Raw genomic sequence first — 20,372 nt, forward strand, 5'->3', positions numbered from 1 at the left:
AAAGAGGAATATGAGGCTCGGTTCTGCAGGCTGTAGAAATCCTTTCTTCAGCAGAACTGTGGGTAATACTTACTCCATAGTCGCCCCCTCCCAACAATTGCAACATCAAACCCACATGCTTATCTACTCTCTTACCTGTATTGTCTGTCCAAATCTTCGCACTGCACCATTTCTCACAGGAGAAATCAGGTTTGCCAAGGAGGTGACCCGAGCCAGAGGTCGGACGCGCTTATTGCTAGGCTCCTGCAAACAGATGAGAGAACAAGTTGTACTGACTGTTTACTCAAGACTTAGTGCGCTGACAGTGTCCAGACTCTCTTGGAGGAAGGGGATAAGGACTGCACAGAGCATCAAGGCACCCAATCCCAAAGCACACAAGCCCCATCAAAAGACAAATATATTTTGTTTAAACACTAAAGTCATAACCATAGTACAAACCAATTGCTCAGGTTAGCAAGAAGCAAGAATAACAAAGTCCACTATAGCTGGAACAAACAAAGTTGTTTTCAGGGCCAACTTTTTTTTTGGCCTGTCCCCCAGGGAGAATGAGGTGTGAGGTTTTTTTCTGACTCTTAAGTAAGACAGGCCACCACAGCAAAGTACATGAATAAAGGAAGAGACCAGCTATCTAATGAGAGGTGTGGAAGAAGGAAGAGTGTCTCTGCCCTGGAAGATGACTCCAGTTTGCTAGCAGCTTGCTCACACATAGGTTTGTGTGTCACTGGCAGTCGCCTCCTGTGTATCACTACAGATGTGTTGCTACCACTGCCAGGCAACGTGCTGGAGGCAGAGAGCAGGGATACATCCTTGCACTCCTATGCCTCTCTCAGAAAGACACTCAGATTCCCAAAGCAAGAACAAGGCACAACCGTGCATTGAGAGAGAGAGATGTTCAAAGGCCTGAACTAAAGAGAAATAGGCTGCTCAAATACCTTAGGGCTGCATAGCTGAGGTCTGTGTCATTGCTAGGGCTGACTTTCAAGAGATAATGTCTTAAGGTATTGTCAAAGTCTGTCCCAAAACAGTAACTGCACTTTGAAGTTGCAAGACAGGGATTCCCCCTCCCTTGGAAATACAATCGTGATCTCATCAAACTTCCCTCCCAGTACTTTTGATTTAGGCTATCAATTCCAACCCAGCTTCCCTCCCCCAATTGATTTCAAGCCCTTGGGCAGGATCCTGTTGCTTTGTCAGTTTTGGTACAGCACCCACAATCGCAGAGGCCTTCTACACTTTTATTTTCGATGGGGAATTGACAGGATGCCATAATTTTACAAGAAGCCAGAGCAGAAGGCAACCCCGTCACAAGACTGCGTTGTCAGCCGGCTCTACTTCACACTAGAAAAGGGTCAAGTTCGTTTGATGTTTTCAATCCAGGAGATTTCTCCCTAGAGAAACCAGAAAGGTGGAAGCTATTGCCATGGGGATTAAAAGTGGGACCGACTTCATTCTTAGGTGCACAGATAGTAATGGTTGTTGGGGTTGGGAGATTACACATGCTGCACAGAGGAAGTGGTAGGACTAAAAAAGGAGAAGGACTGAGTCGGTCGGGCTTTACTGTCATGTCCAGGAGTGACGATTCAGAAATAGCTCTGCTGAAGTCAGTAAAGCACAGCCCCAGCGAGCAACAATGCTTTGCTCTCCCATTAAGATACCAATGAACACGGAGGAATGATGTCATGAATTCCACGGGAGGGGGGGGTTGGCAGAGTGCAGGATCCACTTTCAAGGTGAAGCAAGGAACATGCACATCGACAGCCCTTCTGACAGAGGAAAGTCCCATCACTGTTTGCTTGCAGTTTCATAATGTATCTCATTTGGGGGGAGGGGGGGAATGAACACACACAAAAAAATCTACAGTATGTGAAACTGTTTTATATAGGTTTTATTGTTAAATCGCTTTGAGTTGTTTCATAGGAAGCAATGCACACACAAAAAGAAATAAATAAAAGTATGCCATTTTCATGTCCATGGGTGTATGCAGAACTCCTTTCATACAGACCTGCTAGGTCACCAAAACTCATGACAGATAACCATGTTTCCTGTTTTATTTGTTATTGCGGTTAAAGCTGTGAAGCAGGGTGCTGTTATTTCCAGTTCACACATGTTGAACAGAGGCTTGGGAGACAAGAGACTCGCCAGTTCAGCTATAGCCTAAAGACCAGCTCCTCCCACCGTGTCTAGCCCAGAGAACAGCAGGTTGGGGTTGGGTCTGGGAGTGCCCCATTTGCCTCACTGTATAGCCTTGGGCAAGTCACTCTTCCTCATGTAAATGTTGTGTGCAACAACTATCTGAAAGGGGTACTGCCACTATAAAGCCCTCTGTAAATAAAATACTATATTAATGACTTAGGTGGATGAAGCCAACTTAAGTTTGCACTCAAAAAGAGGAGGTGGTGCACATATTCCCCCATTTGCTCAATGTGGAATGTATTACGGTGGGTGCTTTAGTTTGTGAGCCTAAAAAGGTAGACTAGACATTGATTCTTTTTAAAAATAAGCAAAAAGTGATGATAAAAAAACCAAGAAGAATGAGTTTTTCACGGTGGCTTCTACATTCTTTAGGCACTACAATGCATTCCACAGCTGTGCTGCAACTTGATATTTCAAGTGGAGAGTAAGGAAAAGGTTTACATGGGTATATGCTGAATTCAGAACTGCAAAATAAGGTAGAAGAGGAGCACCCAGAAGCTAGAGCTCTGCAGAGGAAAAACTGAGAACTGGCAGGGGAGCTCCTTTTCTCAAGGGCCTGTTACAGGCATGTACCACAGCACCATGCTGTTGGTGTGTACATTAAGTTTTCAGATGCCTGTATAGTACAGCACTGCCAATGTGAAGCACACACATGTGGCAAGGCTGGCAAAAAAATAATCCCTTTTTTACAGAGCACAAAGGATTCCACACACACACTCCCAATAGGCTTAAGTTGCCACTCAACATCTTGGCAATTTCATTCCAAATCAGACAGACACTGGGCAGAAACAAAACTGGTTTTCTTCAGACTGGGGGGAGAGGAACTTCCCCTCCTCTTCTAATTTTCTTTAGCCTTAAAAAAAGGAACAACACCCCTTTTAGACAATTATTGCTCTTCTGGAAACCTCTGTGAACAGGCAGACTGCATACATTTTGAGTTCACTGTTCTCACACCGAAATAGTTCACCAAGTATTTTTAAATTGTCTTTTGAGCAATTTGTTCATTGTTCCTGATGGGAGATTGGGAGGCAAGCTTTGAGTTTCGGAGTTGCTGCAATGGAGAGCATGACTGAACCAGTTTTTCAAGTCGTGAATTTTAAAGAGAGCATTATCTGGCATCCTTGCCTGTTCTCGTGTAGAAAACAGCCTTCACACTTCAGCACAGAAGCAAGCAGAGAAGAGAATATAAAATATTCTTCCAGAGGCTTCTTCAGAAAACAAATCAGTCACGTTCAGATGAAACCTTTGAACTGAACCTGAATGCCTCCCAGGCAAGCAAGTCCAAATGCTGAGAACACCTGGGAAACATAGGCTTTCAGTTAATGCCAAATGAGATGCGAGCTGAAGAGCTCAGGGACACCAGCTGCCTGGGAGAAGAAGCTGACACTTGATAGCCACATCTGGAAATTCACTTCTAAGACTAAAGTCTGATCCCACAATGTGCTTCTGTTTGTAGTTAGATATCCATTGGAACAGACCATGTAGGTGGTTCCTCAGCACTCATCCAAAGGTGCTCATGTGACAGTAGTTTCTCTCCACCATTTTGCCATATCAAGGGTAACAAAGGATTTAGGACTATGCAGCTGTTCATCTCTGAACCCAATAGAGAAACTACAAGGTTTCTCTGGAAGCAGAAACTCTTCTCTGTCACAAATATATGACTTAGACATAAACCCTATAAACATACTGGTGAATCAATAAAGAATCTGACTTAACCTCCACTCCTCAAAACATCACCAACATCTAATTTATGGAGTCTCTTTCATCAAGTCAAGATGTTAATCCTAAGCGCCTGTGTGTACATTTCTAATGGCATTATCTGTTCGGCAAGAAGAGCAGCAGCTCACTACATCTATTAATATCCACTTTAGGAAAGTTATGGCAATATCCCAAATTAAGACAGATTAACAAATGGCAAAGAGACACACCCTGTTGTCTTCAATTTGGCCATCTCAGGCAGTACATCCAAGCTGCGTTCAAGACCTATATAACCTGTCAGGACTCACAGTACTGAACCTTCAGGTTGGCAGATAACATAAAAACGGTCTCTTGCCCTGTCCTCCTAAATTAATAAAGTCTCCTGTACATGGAACATCCAGACAGACAAATAAAGGCAAGCTTACTGAGAAATATCCTGAAGTTTGCTTTCAGTTGGTATATTTCACCTCCACAGCTGCCAAAAATCCTTGCGTGTCGCACCAGAATGTTTAGACTCAACTTCCAAGTTCTGCCTTATTAAAGCCGAACTGTTGAATCATAAAGAAACCAACTATGCTTCCGGACAGGATGTCATATGTCACAAGTACTCACTTATAGCAGTCTTGACTTTTGAGTTCTCATAATTCCCACCAGAAGACACCTTGAGGTATGCATTTCAGCAGGATTAAAGTACTTTCGTTATGCCTCATATCACCTGGTCCATACAAGCAATAATCCTGTAGGAATCTCTTGGAGACCAATTTACTCAAGCGTAAGGGAAATGCCATTAAAGTGTACAACTAAGCACCCACAGTGGAGCTTGATCCCCTGAAAAACACATACCCAAACAAGTAACCCTACTGGCAGTCAATGAAGTACTGTAACTCATTTGTTGCTTACTCCATTGCAGGACACATACACACAACATCACAAGATTGGGAGGTGGGCGGAATTAATGTAAAAGAGGAACAAGCCATGCTAAACTCAGAAGGTGAGGGGGAGAGGAGAGAATGAGCAACCAAATTCCACTGACAAATGGCTCAGTTGCTTCAGGTTCCTTAAATGGTAAATGGATGGGGGGGGGAGCTTATTTCTCTTTTTTGTAATCATTTTTATTAAGTTTCCAATTTTACATTTCAAAACAAACATTTTACAAACTTTAGAATATCCAAAGACTTCCCTTCTCCTTCCATGGTTCATGTCTTTGTCAACATGCAACTTTAGATAACATGCATAATATTTTAGAACTATACAGTCCTGGCTCCTCAACATCATTGCTGTAAGCAGTCCCTCCCTCTTAATAAATAAAAGCAGGGTCAATGCCTAGACCTCAACAAATACCCAAAGGGTTTCAACACTCCCCAGCGGCTTCCTTTTAACAGGAAAGGCGTGAGACACACACTTGGCACCCTAATTAAGGAGTTCAGAACTGCCTGCCACAATTACACCTTTCCTTAACAGCACCCAGCTTTAAGAGAAGCTTTTCCTCAAAGGGCTGTGTTAAGTCATGCTTAGCTAGCAGCTTCAAATAAAGTATGCAAGACACAAAAGTACAAATAGTACTACTAACTTATCCATCTCTACTCACTGACTCACACCTTAGCCTATGGAGAGCAACTCCGACGGTTTTCACTCTCTTTTGCACCTCTCCCAGAAAGCTGACGGCGTTTCTACAGGACTTCCACGTTTGCCTGCTACAGGTGACTTCATTTCAGTCATTTTTAAACAGGCGCGTTTAGGAGCAAGGTGCCAAACAAACCAACGCTTCCAGCTCTTACACGCGCAGCGTAATCCCTTGAAAGCTTACTCTGAAGCAAACCTCCTTCTGCTGAAAAGAGCGGACTTTGGGCAACGCTTTGGGCAACTGTGCAGAACCGTGCCACTTAAGAAAACCCTTGATCGTTCTTCCGATTGCTTAAGGCTTTTTACGCACGCCTTACCTCTTGTTCCCTGAAAGACTGGTTCTGCGCATCTATCACCCGAATAGTCCTCTTAATGGGGAGCAGCCCCCCGGCGTCATCGTGCGCCACCATAGCCCCTCTTCTTTTCCAAGGCTTCCTCGTGGTTTGTGCTGACTGTAATCCGCCCTCCCCACCCCTGATACTGCGAGCGAGGCGGTTACTCAGGCACGATCTGCCCCTCGCCGCGCTCTGAGCTCTGCTGGGGCTGCAGCAACAGCTCCATCCCGATTCCAGGTGACTCACGCAGACGCGCTCTGAGCCAGCGGCTCCGAGGAGAGCAGTCCAAGAGGCAGTGGGCGGGGCTTAAGAGCGGGCTGGTGGGCGGAGCTTCCTGGTGCCCGGGAGCCATTGGCTAGCCCGCGGCTAAGTGGCCCGCCCAGCCGTCTCAGGTTCCCCGCGGCAGGGGAGAACCGGCGCTGGACCACTGGGCTGGAGCCCCCTGTAGGAAGTATCCTGAACCGTCGCAGCACCAAGGGAGACTGGCTTTGCGTGTATAGCCCTCCCACCTTCTCTTCAGACGTTTGCCTTGCACAGGAGGACGCCAAGGGGAGGCTCGCGTGTTCCTCTAACTTGCAACAAACTGGCAGTATTCACACCCGCGCACCCTGGAAACGTAGGAAGAAACTAAACTCTAAATGCTGAGATCAGAAGCCTTTGCAAAACCGCTAAAATTGGTCGACGCGATCCCGAGGAATAAGCTTGCAAACCCCATGCATGTTTTACCGAGCGGCGCTTACTTGCAAGTAAACGGGCTTAACTTGTGAATTGCAAAAACAAAGGCTGCGAGCCTAACCGTGTCCACTCATAAGTTATTGAATCCAGTGCGGCTCACTTCCAGGAAAACGGAATTAGGTTTGCAACCTAACCAGCAAAATAAATGCACGGGATCGCGGCTGGGTAACCCGATCCAGTGCATGCTTTCGCAGAAGTAAGTTCCGCCAAGATCCGTCGCACTTTACTCCCAAAGTAGGTTTCAGGGGTTAATTTCCGAGTTAACATGCATACGGTCGGGTTGCACGACGGCAATCATATACACGTTTACTTCAGAGTAAACCACGCTGAACCCCCAGCAAAAGTCAAGTTACACCGCAGCAAAAGGATGCACGTATCTGGAAGGAAACCCTACCGGTGGCTGTGGGATTTGTTTCTGAGCAAACAAGCATAGGCTCAGGTCAAAGATTTATTGCTTAAACAATGAGACTTCGCGAGTAAGTAAACAAGAGTCGTGGCACTTTGCGGGAGGCGGAACTAGCTACGCAGATCGCTCTTTGCAAGAGGAATTTGCGGAGGCGTCAGGTTTCTCACCTCTGCGCGACAAGTGACACCTGCTAAATGCCTGCTTTTAACACAACGTTTTTGCATCCTTCACACCTGGGTTATTCCTATTTTCCCTGCGTGGCACGTTTGATGCAGCTTTATCGGAACTGTTTGGAGGGACTGGCTAGAAATCCAGAGCGTCTTTATAAAAATGAGCTTTAATTTACTGTATGTGCAAGTATTTTTAAGAGTGCAGCAACAAACTCCGCTAGTAGTAGTGCTAATTCCAAAGCAACTGAAGTTCAAGCACAGCACTTGGGCAGCTTAGGGGAAATTTAAGACTGCAGTTTGGGGAACACTTCCTGGGGAACAACTCCGCGTCAGATCAGCTTCTGAATAGTATAACAGGACTGAGAAACCTTGGTCAGACCAAGGTTAGCATTCCTTTGGGGGCAAACTAGGGGTGTGTGGCATATGCCAGTGGTGCGTGGGACCAGAAGCAAAAGTGGGCAAGGCAACTAATGTAAATTTTACCTTTGTCCAGGCGACTGATTTCTGCACACACCCCTCTCTGTTCTCTACCCAGGCAGGCGAGAGGCGTTATCGGAGTTCAGGATGCATCCCAGCTTGGGAAAAGAGGGACGTGGCCTGGGGAGAGTTTTAAGGACTGGGCAAAGAGGCCACATTTGTTTCCCACGTCTGAGGTGGCCCACCCTTGGTGTATAGGGCTGGGCTGAAAGATAACCAGGTGCTAAAGACAACAAGGCTTCTTCCTGTATCTTTAATAGTGAAGGCTAAGTGGGAATTTTAGCAGGTGATTGATTTTTTTCTCACTCCTGGAGGGGTGGGGCAGGGCAGCTGCATCTGCACCAATCGCCTCTTCTGCCCCACCCTGACCCTTGAGACAAGCCCCGCCTTCCTTTGCAAGTAAAAGTTAATGGTAAAGGGACCCCCTGACCATTAGGTCCAGTCGTAACCGACTCTGGGGTTGCGGTGCTCATCTCACTTTACTGGCCGAGGGAGTCAGTGTACAGCTTCCGGGTCATGTGGCCAGCATGACTAACCCGCTTCTGGCGAACCAGACCAGAGCACGGAAACACCATTTACCTTCCTGCCAGAGCGGTACCTATTTATCTACTTGCACTTGGACATGCTTTCAAACTGCTAGGTTGGTTGGAGCAGGGACCAAGCAACGGGAGCTCACCCCGTCGTGGGGATTCGAACTGCCGACCTTCTGATCAGCAAGTCCTAGGTTCTGTGGTTTAATCCACAGCGCCACCCGCGTCCCTTATCCTTTGCATGTAGCAGCCCCTAAATATGTTTATGAGCCAGTGTGATGTTGCTAGACTTTGACAAGCAAGAAGGCATGGGTTCAAATCCCTGCTAAAGTTGCAAAGTTCACTATGTGATCTGCGGCCAATTGCCCAACTTAACCTAACAAGACTGTTATGAGGATTAAACGGGATGGACGGACTGGGGGGAATCATGTGGGTGGTGCTGCTCCAACCACCTTAGAGGAAGGCAAGGTGATGCGATGGCTAAAACCGAGTTAAATAGCCCAACTCTAGTGACTTGAGTTAACGGAGCTTACTCCTGAGAAAGTGGTTCAAGGATTTCAAACTGTGTGTGTCTAGAGCAGGTGTGGGGAACCTTTTTGGTTCCAGGCCACACCTTTATCAGATCTGAACCTTGTGGAGCCACACATGCATTGATCACCTGACATCAGGCAATTGAACTTGAGGACTCCTGAGTGCCCAGATTTCAAAGGTACCAGAGGCTTTGGTTTTACGGCCCATGAGGTGAAGGGCAGTAGCCAAAGCTTTCCTTAGCATAATACATATACTGTACAGTAGTATCATATCCCGATCCTCAATTGGTTGGATTAAACAGATTTTGACCCCAATCTCATGCCTTGGCCCATTTCTACAGTGCCAGAGTAATTATGCACCCAGGTCTTAAAACGAAAGACATGAAGCAACCCCCTTCACATCTCAACAGGACTTGTAGCCTAGTAAAGATGCTCAGGGCTCACAATATTCAGCCAACCTGTAGCTCACACCTGTGCATGATTATTCAAGGGGGAAATCCCACCAAGTTCTATGGGATTTATTCACACATGAGCGTGCATTAGACTGCAGCCTTGCAACATGATTTTTCTTGTATGGACATTATCCTCTGCTGCTAGAACCTTCAGCTTTTCTCTCAAAACTAGATAACAATTATTTGCTTTAGATTAGACAGCTTCCTTAGGTGTTCAAATATTCAAGATTTGCAAAACCCACATGGAATAAGAAAGAGGGCAAAACCAACTAAGATGTTGTGACATTTTCTCCTGCGGCAAAGCAGCTATGTGCTACAGTTTTTATTAATGAAACTGGAACCCCTGATTAATATATCCTGCATTCCACCTTCTTTGTTCTCAAAGCAGCCCCAGCCAGCCAGCAAACTGGATATGTTAACATCCTCTGTTTTATTTTCTGCTGTAAACAACTGTGCCTGCTGTAGGGATTAAAAAAAAAAAACCTACAAAAATCCAAACCTCAGGATGGTCCAAGGCAGGAAATAAAATCAGTTATTGTGGATAAGTGCTAAACATTACAGCCATTCTTTGCAGATGCCCACATTTCAAGCACTTTCCCCCCACATTGCTCCCTTACTTGAAAATAAGAGTCAACTCCAAGCATTTTGCTTGCTTTAAGGAGTGTGGCAATGTGCATCTTTCAGATTGTTTAGGGCTGAGTGACCCATAGCTGGTCCTCAGCACCCTCTGCAACATTAAAAGGGAACCCAAGGCAGGGGGGCAAAGTTCAGGTGAAGCAGCTGTTTCAATGGTACCCGTGGGCACAGAAAGGATTTATGTTGGGGGGCAGAACCTCAGTTAAGTGTTTTTATTGGTTTACTTGATTTGGGAGGGGCAGCTGCCCCCCTGAACCCTCTTGGCTACGCCCATGGTGGTACCTGAAATATTTCACATGGCTTGTGAAGTTAGATTGATCCTGGAGTGAAGGAACTTATCTTAGTGGCTCCCTCTGGAGGCCATGGGTCCACCAGAGGGGAGAATGTTGTTTCTACACTTAGGGGATACAGTGGTACCTCGGGTTAAGTACTTAATTCGTTCCGGAGGTCCGTTCTTAACCTGAAACTGTTCTTAACCTGAAGCACCACTTTAGCTAATGGTGCCTCCTGTTGCCGCTGTGCCGCCAGAGCACGATTTCTGTTCTTACCCTGAAGCAAAGTTCTTAACCTGAAGCACTATTTCTGGGTTAGCAGAGGCTGTAACCTGAAGCGTATGTAACCTGAAGCGTATGTAACCTGAGGTACCACTGTACTTCCTTTCGGGTGGACACCACTTACATGGAACTGCTCTGTGACTCTTGTTCTAGAAGTCAACATGACTGCATTTGCACTACTGCTTTTGAATTAAGCAGAACTCTTCATTCTGTTTAATGAGACATGCTAACTTCCTCCTCTGCCTCCTCTCTACGATCTAGAACAGGCTCCCCCAACCTGGTACCTCCAGATGTTTTGGACAACCATCAACTCCAGTCAGCACAGCAAAAACAGCCAGAAGGCACAGGCTGGGGAAGGCTGCTCAAGAACGTATTATTTTACTCATTTTGCATCTCAAGATCACACAAGCACCGCTGTAATAACAGCTCATCTGTTTTCCAGTAATTCTCCCCACCCCTACCCCCCAATCCCATCTTCAGTGCATTCAGTTCCTAATAAAATCTGTGTCAAACGGGGTCAAAGAACTGGTCCTATATTTAGGTATTTTAAAAGGATGAAGGAAGTTCTCGTGAAACTGAGAGGGGCGGGGCAGGGGAAACACCCATTGCATCCAGCTGGGCTCTTTTTAATTAATGAAGGTTCTCCCCCAAAGTAATGAGAAGATGTAGGCCAAGCCCTTCCAAGGTGTAAATAAACCCACATTAAAGCTTAATTAAAAGGTGGTGGACAGCAAGGGTTTAGATCATGGTCAAAATAAGGAGCACCTGATGCGATCACAGAAAAGCAAACCGCCATTGCTTTCTCAGGGATTATTTAGACAGAAACATGATTAGAATTTGCAGTCCACCCCTATGCATACTTGCCCAGAAGTAAATTTCACTGAATTTGAATGTGAAGGGACTGTAGAGAATGTAAGGACACAGGAAAGAACGTAGCAAGCTGCCCACTGCCGAGTTAGACCATTAGTTGATCTAGCTCGGCATTACCGTATTTTTCGCTCTATAAGACGCACCAGACCACAAGACACCTAGTTTTTGGAGGAGGAAAACAAGAAAAAAAATATTCTGAATCTCAGAAGCCAGAACAGCAAGAGGGATCGCTGCGCAGTGAAAGCAGCAATCCCTCTTGCTGTTCTGCCTTCTGGGATAGCTGCGCAGCCTGCCTTCGCTCCATAAGACGCGCACACATTTCCCCTTACTTTTTAGCAGGGAAAAAGTGAGTCTTATAGAGCAAAAAATACGGTATCTACATTGGCAGCAGCTCCCCAGCATTTCAGACAAGGCTCTCTCCCAGCCTCCATGGAAGATGCCATGGATTGAACCCGGGACCTTCTGCATGTAAGGCAGATGTTCTCCCCACTAAGCCATCGCCCTTCCCTGATGTAGAGGTCCTTCTAGCCGAAAGGATCTCAGCTACCATGGATGGGAAAGAACTCTGCTGGAGCCTTTGGAGAGCCACTGCCAGTCCGAATAGACAGTACTGGGCTAGTGGACAGTGGTCCGCTGCAGTAAGATGGCAGGGGCCACAAAGTAGGGCTTGCATCTAAATAAATAGGCACAGGATTGAAGCCTTAAGCTGGGTCTTCTTGTGCTGTTCCTGCTTCACCACAGCAAAAGAGGCAAGGGAGCACTTTCAAACCAAAGAATAGTGGGAAATACTTATACCAGCACCACATGCTATCCTATTGGCACACCAGCAGTACAGATCCCGTTACTTATTTGTGTAGCAGCATGCAGTCAATACACAATTTTGCCCCCAGTTTAGTTAAGTTTCTTTTTCATTTTCGGCTTTGCCAACCCCTCAGGCTCCATTGCTTTGAAAAAGGGAATGAGCAACTTGAGATTGTATAGCTGCAAAGTGTTAGGGGCTATAAATCCATTTCAATCGTATTCGCAATTATTTCAAGGAGATCAAGGGGCAGGTGAATGGCACAGCTTTCACAAGTGACACAGGGTCTCACAGGTGCCAGTTCTCTTTCTCCAAGAGTGTGCCATGTGATTTTTTTCTTGCTCTCAGGAAGCTAGATTAAAGGTATGAAAATTTCAGCTTCTACTATGAAAGTTTGACAACATGTGTGAGAGAAAACACACCCATTCTCTTGAGTTATTTCAATTTCATTTATTTCAGCTTTTCATCTGTGCCATTCTGGCTTAGAGCAGGTAAAAGCTTAAAATCATCATCATCAACAACAACAACAACAACATCCTTCAGAAAAGGCATTACCTAAAGAATAAGGTTCTTTCCCCCGTCTTCAGGGTCACACTTTGGCAACCCTTAGGAGGAACATATAGTAAGGGGATAATATCAAACAACCTCACAGAGCAGTCATAAATATTCTCAGTAATGTATATTCTCTAAACCATCACAAGACATGCAATATAAAAACTAAGTAAATAGGTTTTGGACGCAGTGCACTTGGATTGACTATATGTGCTGGTGTTGCTTTAGTTTTCAAAGGGAAATTGTTTCAGGTGGATTTGGAAATGCAATAATTATGGAAAGGAACCATATCAAACTTTGTTCCCAGTTCTGAAACACAATTACCGCCCCAGCATTCATTCCAGCATCACTCTCACTACACTTCTTTGCTAGGCTTCCCTCCCACCCACATAAATCCCTGTTCCAAGTTATCTACTTCAAGCTAGTGATAGGGATGAGAGAATGAGACAACTGAGCCTTAGACTCTCATACTTCTTTCTTCCTTTCTATATGAGGGGAGGAGGTTAAACTCTTGTACTTCTAAGTTTGTGTCAAACCATAGCTTTGACACAAAATCATGGCTTGCCTCTGCCTCATGAGGACGAAATGATAAGCTATGGTTCAAGTGTGGAGTCTTCCCATCACATCAAAAAGAAGAGTGAAGAGTGTATGAAACTAAGGTTCTTATCTGTTTATTTTTAACAAATTAGCATGGTGTAAAAATTGAGCCTATTGCTAGATCCTTGCCCCCCAACCCGGCCCCACATAACAGGCCCAGTTGTACAGGAAACCAGTAGAATATCTTGTATAGGAGCCTTTTTCTATTACATAAAATACATATTTTCCTTACCCCATCTCAAACTATTTGCTATTTTTAAAAAGAGCATATTACTTTAAAAACTCACTTCAAAGGACCAGGTAGACATCAAGGAGCTGTTCTAATTGTACTGGTTCTTCAGATGCTCAAGAAATCACCACATTTTCCCGTCAGCCAAAACATCCTCTGGTGGGCAGGAGATCATCACATCGCAAGATTTGTACAGCTAGTCTCTAAAGAGAGTCCCAAAGATATCCACAGCACAAACATCTAGCCAACAGAAAGGCTAGCACAGCAATGTAAATGTGGTGAAGAAAAGGACACAGCTACTAGCAGAAGAGCAGCTCTATGGAGTCACACAGGAACTTGTCATTAAGTAATTAGTGTTAATTACCTAATACAATGAACTGATGTTCTGCCTCTTAAACATGCTTGGCAATGGATTATGTAAGCGTGGGCATATTTTGTGGATGTGAAGTGTTTTCTTGTTACCAAGGGCCTTGGTATGGAAGAACTGTTCCTGACCTGGGATTTGCCAATGCTGGCCAACTTTCACCTACCCAAATGCTCCAAGCTCATACTTAAATGAAACTACCACATGATCAATGTTAGTTGAACTGCAAAGGAGCCCTAATCTATTGTGACACAATCTTTTGCCCCTGGGAGGTATAAGAGGTGCTGAAAAATCCTTTGCAGCCTGTGAAGTGCCTTGGGAGGGGACAGCAGGTGATGATTTAATGCTGCAAGGTACAGACAGGCAGGTATAAGTAAGTGGATGTGATGATTCTCTGCAAAGGCATTTATGGAACTAATCACATGTGGACAATCTCCAGGCATGAGCAATAAGAGGCTCTTGCAAGCATGATGGTGGGGGTGGGGAATGCGTTGTTCCTCCCTAGCTGTGGCTCCAATGTGCAGTTATTACATTTTGAATTACTGTTCCCTCAAGGAGTTCAGCATGGCATGCATGTTCTATCCACCCCCTCTTATGGAGTAGGTTAGGCTGAGTAGCCCAAGATCACTTAAGTAGGTTTTGGACTCTACATTTCCCAACACTTGTTTAACCACTACACGCACTGACCCCTGTTTACTCAGAAACAGAGAACGAACAATCAAATGGAAGACAAGAAAGTCAGCAAATGTCCCTATTTCCACCCAAGAAATGTTGGAGGGTATGGCATTTTCCAACCCCCAAGTAGGCTAAGGCAATCCTGTGTAGGGAAGTTTTTAAATGTTTATTGTTTTATTATGTTTTTATATATGTTGGAAGCTGCCCAGAGTGCTGGGGCAACCCAGTAAGATGTGTGGGTTATAAATAGTAAAAGTATCATTAAGGAATGGGACGTCCATATTTTCATCAGAGAATCGTTGGAGGGTATGCATTATGGGCGTACAGCTTCTCTTTGCTTCTCACCACTCTCTGACCCAAATGCCTGGGAATTCAGAAAGAATGTTAACTCTTAAGGGGTGGATGCACAACTTCACATTATAGTGTTTGTGCAGAGCAGCACCCAAATTGCATGGGGAGCATTGGCCAGCAAACCCGGTGACTTGCTGAACTAGGACATCCATGTCGTGACCAAGTTTTAGAAGGTTCTCCCCAATTATTATTTTTTATTCCTAATTATTATTTTGTAATTTGTGTAATTTGACTCTAAAGTAGGGTTACCAGACGTCCCCAGATTTGCAAATCTGTCCCCGGACAAATTCCGTCCCCGGAATGTCCCCAGATTTGCAAATCTGTCCCAGGAAACGTGACAGCGGCAGCCTCAGCAACCTGGAGCCAGCCTGGTAGCGCAGTTGGCTCTGGCTGGCTTCAAGAGCTGCTCGCAGCTGTGGCGTCCGCCATTTTCCCTCGCCGAAAGTCCCCAAATGATGTGTCTTGTGCGCAACACATCATATGGGGACTTCCGGCGAGGAAAAACCGGCCATTGCCCAATTTTTTAAAAAACTCTGTGCATTTATGTTTGACAGGGTGCGAAAGAAGGGCTTTGCACCTTGCCTGGCAGAGAAACCACACGCCTTGCACCCCTCCTGGGCAACGCCTGCCCACCTGTGACTCCCGAGCCTCCCCCAATCTGTCAAGACAAAGGGGGAAGGGGTCAGATCATCAGGGAAGGCTTGGGATATGCATGTGTGCTTGGGCCCAGGGTCTTTTGCCTCTCCAACCCCACTACTGACTCCCTGTTGATACTGAGCTTCTAAAAAAAAAAAAAAAAAGCCTCCCTGGATTCATTGAAAAAAATCTGGTAACCATACTCTAAATCAGTGTTTTTCAACCTTTTTTGGGCTAAGGCACACTTGTTTCATGAAAAAAATCACGAGGCACACCACCATTAGAAAATGTTAAAAAAATTAACTCTGTGCCTATATTGACTATATATAAAGTAATTCTCTTGAATGTTGTTGTTTAGTCGTTTAGTCGTGTCCGACTCTTCATGACCCCATGGACCAGAGAACGCCAGGCACCTCTGTCCTCCACTGCCTCCCGCAGTTTGGTCAAACTCATGCTGGTAACCTCGAAAACACTATCCAACCATCTCGTCCTCTGTCGCCCCCTTCTCCTTGTGCCCTCCATCTTTCCCAACATCAGGGTCTTCTCCAGGGAGTCTTCTCTTCTCATGAGGTGGCCAAAGTACTGGAGCCTCAGCTTCAGGATCTGTCCTTCCAGTGAGCACTCAGGGCTGATTTCCTTCAGAATGGAGAGGTTTGATCTTCTTGCAGTCCATGGGACTCTCAAGAGTCTCCTCCAGCACCATAATTCAAAAGCATCAATTCTTCGGCGATCAGCCTTCTTTATGGTCCAGCTCTCACTTCCATACATCACTACTGGGAAAACCATAGCTTTAACTATACGAACCTTTGTTGGCAAGGTGATGTCTCTACTTCTCAAGATGCTGTCTAGGCCTGTCATTGCCCTTCTCCCAAGAAGCAGGCGTCTTTTAATTTCGTGACTGCTGTCACCATCTGCAGTGATCATGGAGCCCAAGAAAGTAAAATCTCTCACTGCCTCCATTTCTTCCCCTTCTATTTGCCAGGAGGTGAATTCTGTGCCGCGGAACAGTGGTTGAAAAACACTGCTCTAAATGTTATTAAAGTTATACCACCTTCTAAGGATCTCAAGGTAGTGTCCATGGTTCTCTTCCTCCCCGTTTCATTCTTACAAGAATCCTGTGAGGTAGGTTAGGCTAAGAGATGGTGACTGGCCCAAGGTCACCCAGTGAGCTTCATGGCTGAATGGGGATTTGAACCCAGCTCTCCCAGGTCCTAGGTCAAACACTTCATGAGTCTACCACTTTATTCTGCTTTCTGTCCTTTAAAAAATTCAATTTTATTCATTATCTACTTATTCTAGGTAGAACTTTTAAGAATTTACATTTCCTCATAGTAGGGTTTGGGGGCCCACAGCTAGTTTAAGCTGCTGCCTTGTTCAAAGGTGTCATCTATCAAATGCTATGACCAGAATGCACATACACTGAGAAAATTACTGCTTGCTTTAGCTCTTTGGGAAAATACACAGCTTTGTTCGAATGAGTACTTATAGGAAGTCAGCCCATATGACCTGCTTGACCACATTACTTCTTGGCTATAACCTGCTTTTAACATTCCAGCAATAGATATTTATGTCCCTGTCAAAAATGTAAAGCTGTGTTCTTGTAAGCAGACGAAGGGGTTGCTTGGCTCCTATAATGTATACATGCAGTCTGGAACACAGCATTTTATTAGGCTGATGGGATGTCTCTGCAGTTAAGATGGACTATATAAATAAAAAGCTCAGCAGCACAGATGTGTTTTTTCTACAATTCATTCCCCCACTGAAATTCAGCAGTATAGACCATCACTAGTACCGTTCAAATATCAACATTCAAGATGGATGAAAGCACAGAAAATCAAATAAAGCCTTCTCTTTATTCTTTCACATTCTGCCTGTGTTAATTCAAGAGCTTTGCAATAAGCTCCTGGTGTAAAAACAAGCAAAGATTTACATGAAAGGAAGGGAGAAAAGCAGCCACCACACTACAAGTTTGAAACTACTTTATATTCTTTATTTAAACTTATATGCTAACCATACACTCATAGTTATTTTCTCCTCATGACTTGGGTGGTCCAGTTGGCAGTTCATCCTAAATGCTGATCTCCAACTAATAATTTATCTTTCAGGGCTGGCCAAGACAAATGCGTGAGTTTGAGCTGCCATGTCTGACTAGGGTTACCATAATTGTGGGCCCTGAAAGTGGTACCCAACACAGGAAAGGATGCTATTTTTTACAGCAGCATCTATCTGGTACAAGAGTAATGGCCATTCTTTAAAGAAAGTCATATAGTCTAAAACCCACTGGTTCTAAAACTTTTTTTTCTCTTGGCTACACTTTCAGAACAAAAATCTGTTCATGGCCACACCATTTTTTTTTAATCGGTAAGAAATACATTGGAAAACAAAAAGAAACAACTCCTAGCAGTGCTTGATTTATAACATAGAACACAACGACTTTATAATATGATCATGGGACACCCATACAGTATAAAACAATGCAGCTACATAAGAACATGAATCATTCCCAAAATATAATTATAAACGAGCCTCTTACACATGTACTTTAAGTATGTATACAAACTCAGTGAGACGTGTGAGCTTGCTTTTTTGCCGGGTAATCTCATTTATATTAGTTCTGCTTTGAGACAAACTCTCATCTCCTCACTGACACAAAGAAACCTTTCTCTTTTATGATCTTTCATATTTGTCAGAGTCAAAAATCCCTGTTCGCTATATGCAGTGATCAGGGATTTTCGACTCTGACAAATATGACAAATCCGTTTTTCACTATATGTAGTGGAGAATAGTAGAATAATAGCCAATGCTCTTGAAGAGAGGTATGGATAGTTTCTGGTTGAATATTTTTAAAAAAATACTTTGATACTATACTATATTATACTACACTGAATTGTTTAAATGTTTCTTTGATTGTCCTTGAATCTTCCTGCCACACTTGCCATCCTTTCCTGCCACACCCTTTGAGAACCACTGCTCTAACCCCATGAAAGGTTCATTTACTCCCCAAGGACTGGTTTATGTTACTACTAACAGCGACCATTTTACACTCGTCCAATTGATGCACAATCATGCACACGCTGGTCTCTGCCAACCTAGAAGTGGTCTGAAGGGGGGGGGCAGAATGGGGTGGACTTAATGTGTGCTCCACTGATGCACACAGGGGCCCGGAATGGAACTCCCGTGCAAAATAGTTGCCACCTGTATTTTGCTTGACTACTGCAAGTTTCATAAAGCAGCAACAGCCGAGAAGCTAGTTTACCATGCAATATAACTTTATCTGGACAAATCTAGAGTAATCTTAATTAAAAAAGGGGGCCCAGGTCAATTAAAGAAACAAAAAGTCCACCTACTTCAGCACCTCATTTTCTACAGAAGTCTGCAGAAAGTTCAGGCACAGGGCGTGATGGTAATGCCCCTCTACTGCGGTCCCATTTGGCCATCACGATTAATAGCCATAGATAAGAGATGCTGCCTATAAACTTGTCTAAACTCCTTTCAGATGGTTTAAACAACCGCCTACATTTGCGGTAGTCACATCTTGGATCAGCAAATTCCATAATGAATAATGTGCTGCGTTAAATACTGTCATCCTTAGGTCTACAGCCCATCAATTTGAATGGCCCCAAGTTCTAGAACTGTGGGCAAGGAAGGGAGAAAATCATAACCTACTTTCTCCATACAATGTCTAACTTTAGTACATTTCTCATGTCTCTGCTCATGTCGCCTTTTTTCTTAAGCAGTGGTGGGGACTCTCTAGTATGCGAACCTATTTAGGTATGGCACAGGTCCAATTTGGTCTGTGAGACTGTTCCCTGCAAATTATGCCCATATGCCCCATGCCTGATGCTCTCAATTGTTCCTTTACAAGTGAGGCTCCCCGCCAGTGCCCATCAACTGACAGGTGCTGGCAGGAATCCTCACTGAGATCAGATGCACTAAGGAGTTTCCCTAGAGCGGCCATGGGGACTTTGTTAGAAGCAGAGAAAGATCTTTTGATACCGGGATCTCACTTTTATATGGACTTGCTCTGTTTTCTTGAAGTAGTTTGCATTCAAACCACTTGGCTAAAATAGTGCTTCAAGCAAATGGAGTGTGCTCCTTGAAAGATGCACTTCCAGCACCAATTAGCTGATTGGAGCTGGGAGTTCACTTTCAAAGTAGGTCACTGTAACAGGTGAGCAGCTGGTTGGGGGTTTCTAGTGATTCCCACTCAACTTTGACATCATTATGACATCAAGCGATTGACAGGAAGGTGATCCCACCTATCAAAGTAGGCCCACAAAAGGTGGGGGCATTAAGGATCCGGCCCACTGGCAGATCCAGTTCTCCACCCTGATTCTAACGCAAAAAGCCATAATGCTTTAGCTTTCTCTTGTAATAAAGGTGCTCCAGCCCTTCATGTGCCAAGGGTCCTGCATTCTGTTGCACATGTAGCAGATAGTTTATGGTAAGGGCTACTGGCTCAGTTCACTCTAAAGCAGGATTAGACAAATTCGCAGAAGATGTCAATCAGTTATTAATATGCTATCTAACTGACTTTCCATGGTAAAAGGCAGTATCTTCCTATAACAGTGATCTCAATTCCAAGTGCCGTTTTTTTATGTGGTTTGCTACATTTAGTGTACTAAACTTCTTCTTTTTTATAAAAAAACAACACACTCATATTTTCTTGGCACAGAATTCCTATTTCTTACACATAACAAATTATCACAGTACTCCTTACCAGGCTTTTGAGGACCTAGAGCAGAGACTAGACTGGAGATTACTAACTATAGCTTCATCATGCCCTTTGCAAGCTGCACTGTACTTCTCTTCGACTCAGCGCTGGCCCCCGCAATCTTGTTGCTAATAAACATTGGGCCCACACCTTCTGAACATACACACACCTTGGGCTTCACCTGGCATGAATCATTAGTTTGCAACTTACATAATAGCAGAGCTTAGCATTGTAGCACAGTATATA

At 44.5% G+C, this 20,372-nt stretch overlaps 1 protein-coding gene across 5 annotated transcripts in view; it reads right to left on the reverse strand.

Moving 5' to 3' along the window:
* The window catches only part of NET1 (neuroepithelial cell transforming 1), a 66,935-nt gene that overhangs the window by 11,024 nt on the left and 35,539 nt on the right, over nucleotides 1-20,372 (reverse strand). For 4 of the 5 annotated variants that reach the window (XM_053405075.1, XM_053405074.1, XM_053405078.1 and 1 more), the window contains one exon: nucleotides 136-243. In XM_053405075.1, the coding sequence (XP_053261050.1) occupies nucleotides 136-243 (108 nt within the window). Of the gene's footprint in view, nucleotides 1-135; nucleotides 244-5,831; nucleotides 6,115-20,372 lie in introns of those variants that run through there. The other variant, XM_053405076.1, reaches the window with a different exon arrangement.

Source organism: Podarcis raffonei, chromosome 10 (genome assembly GCF_027172205.1).
Source record: "Podarcis raffonei isolate rPodRaf1 chromosome 10, rPodRaf1.pri, whole genome shotgun sequence".
NCBI classification, from domain to species: Eukaryota; Metazoa; Chordata; class Lepidosauria; order Squamata; family Lacertidae; genus Podarcis; species Podarcis raffonei.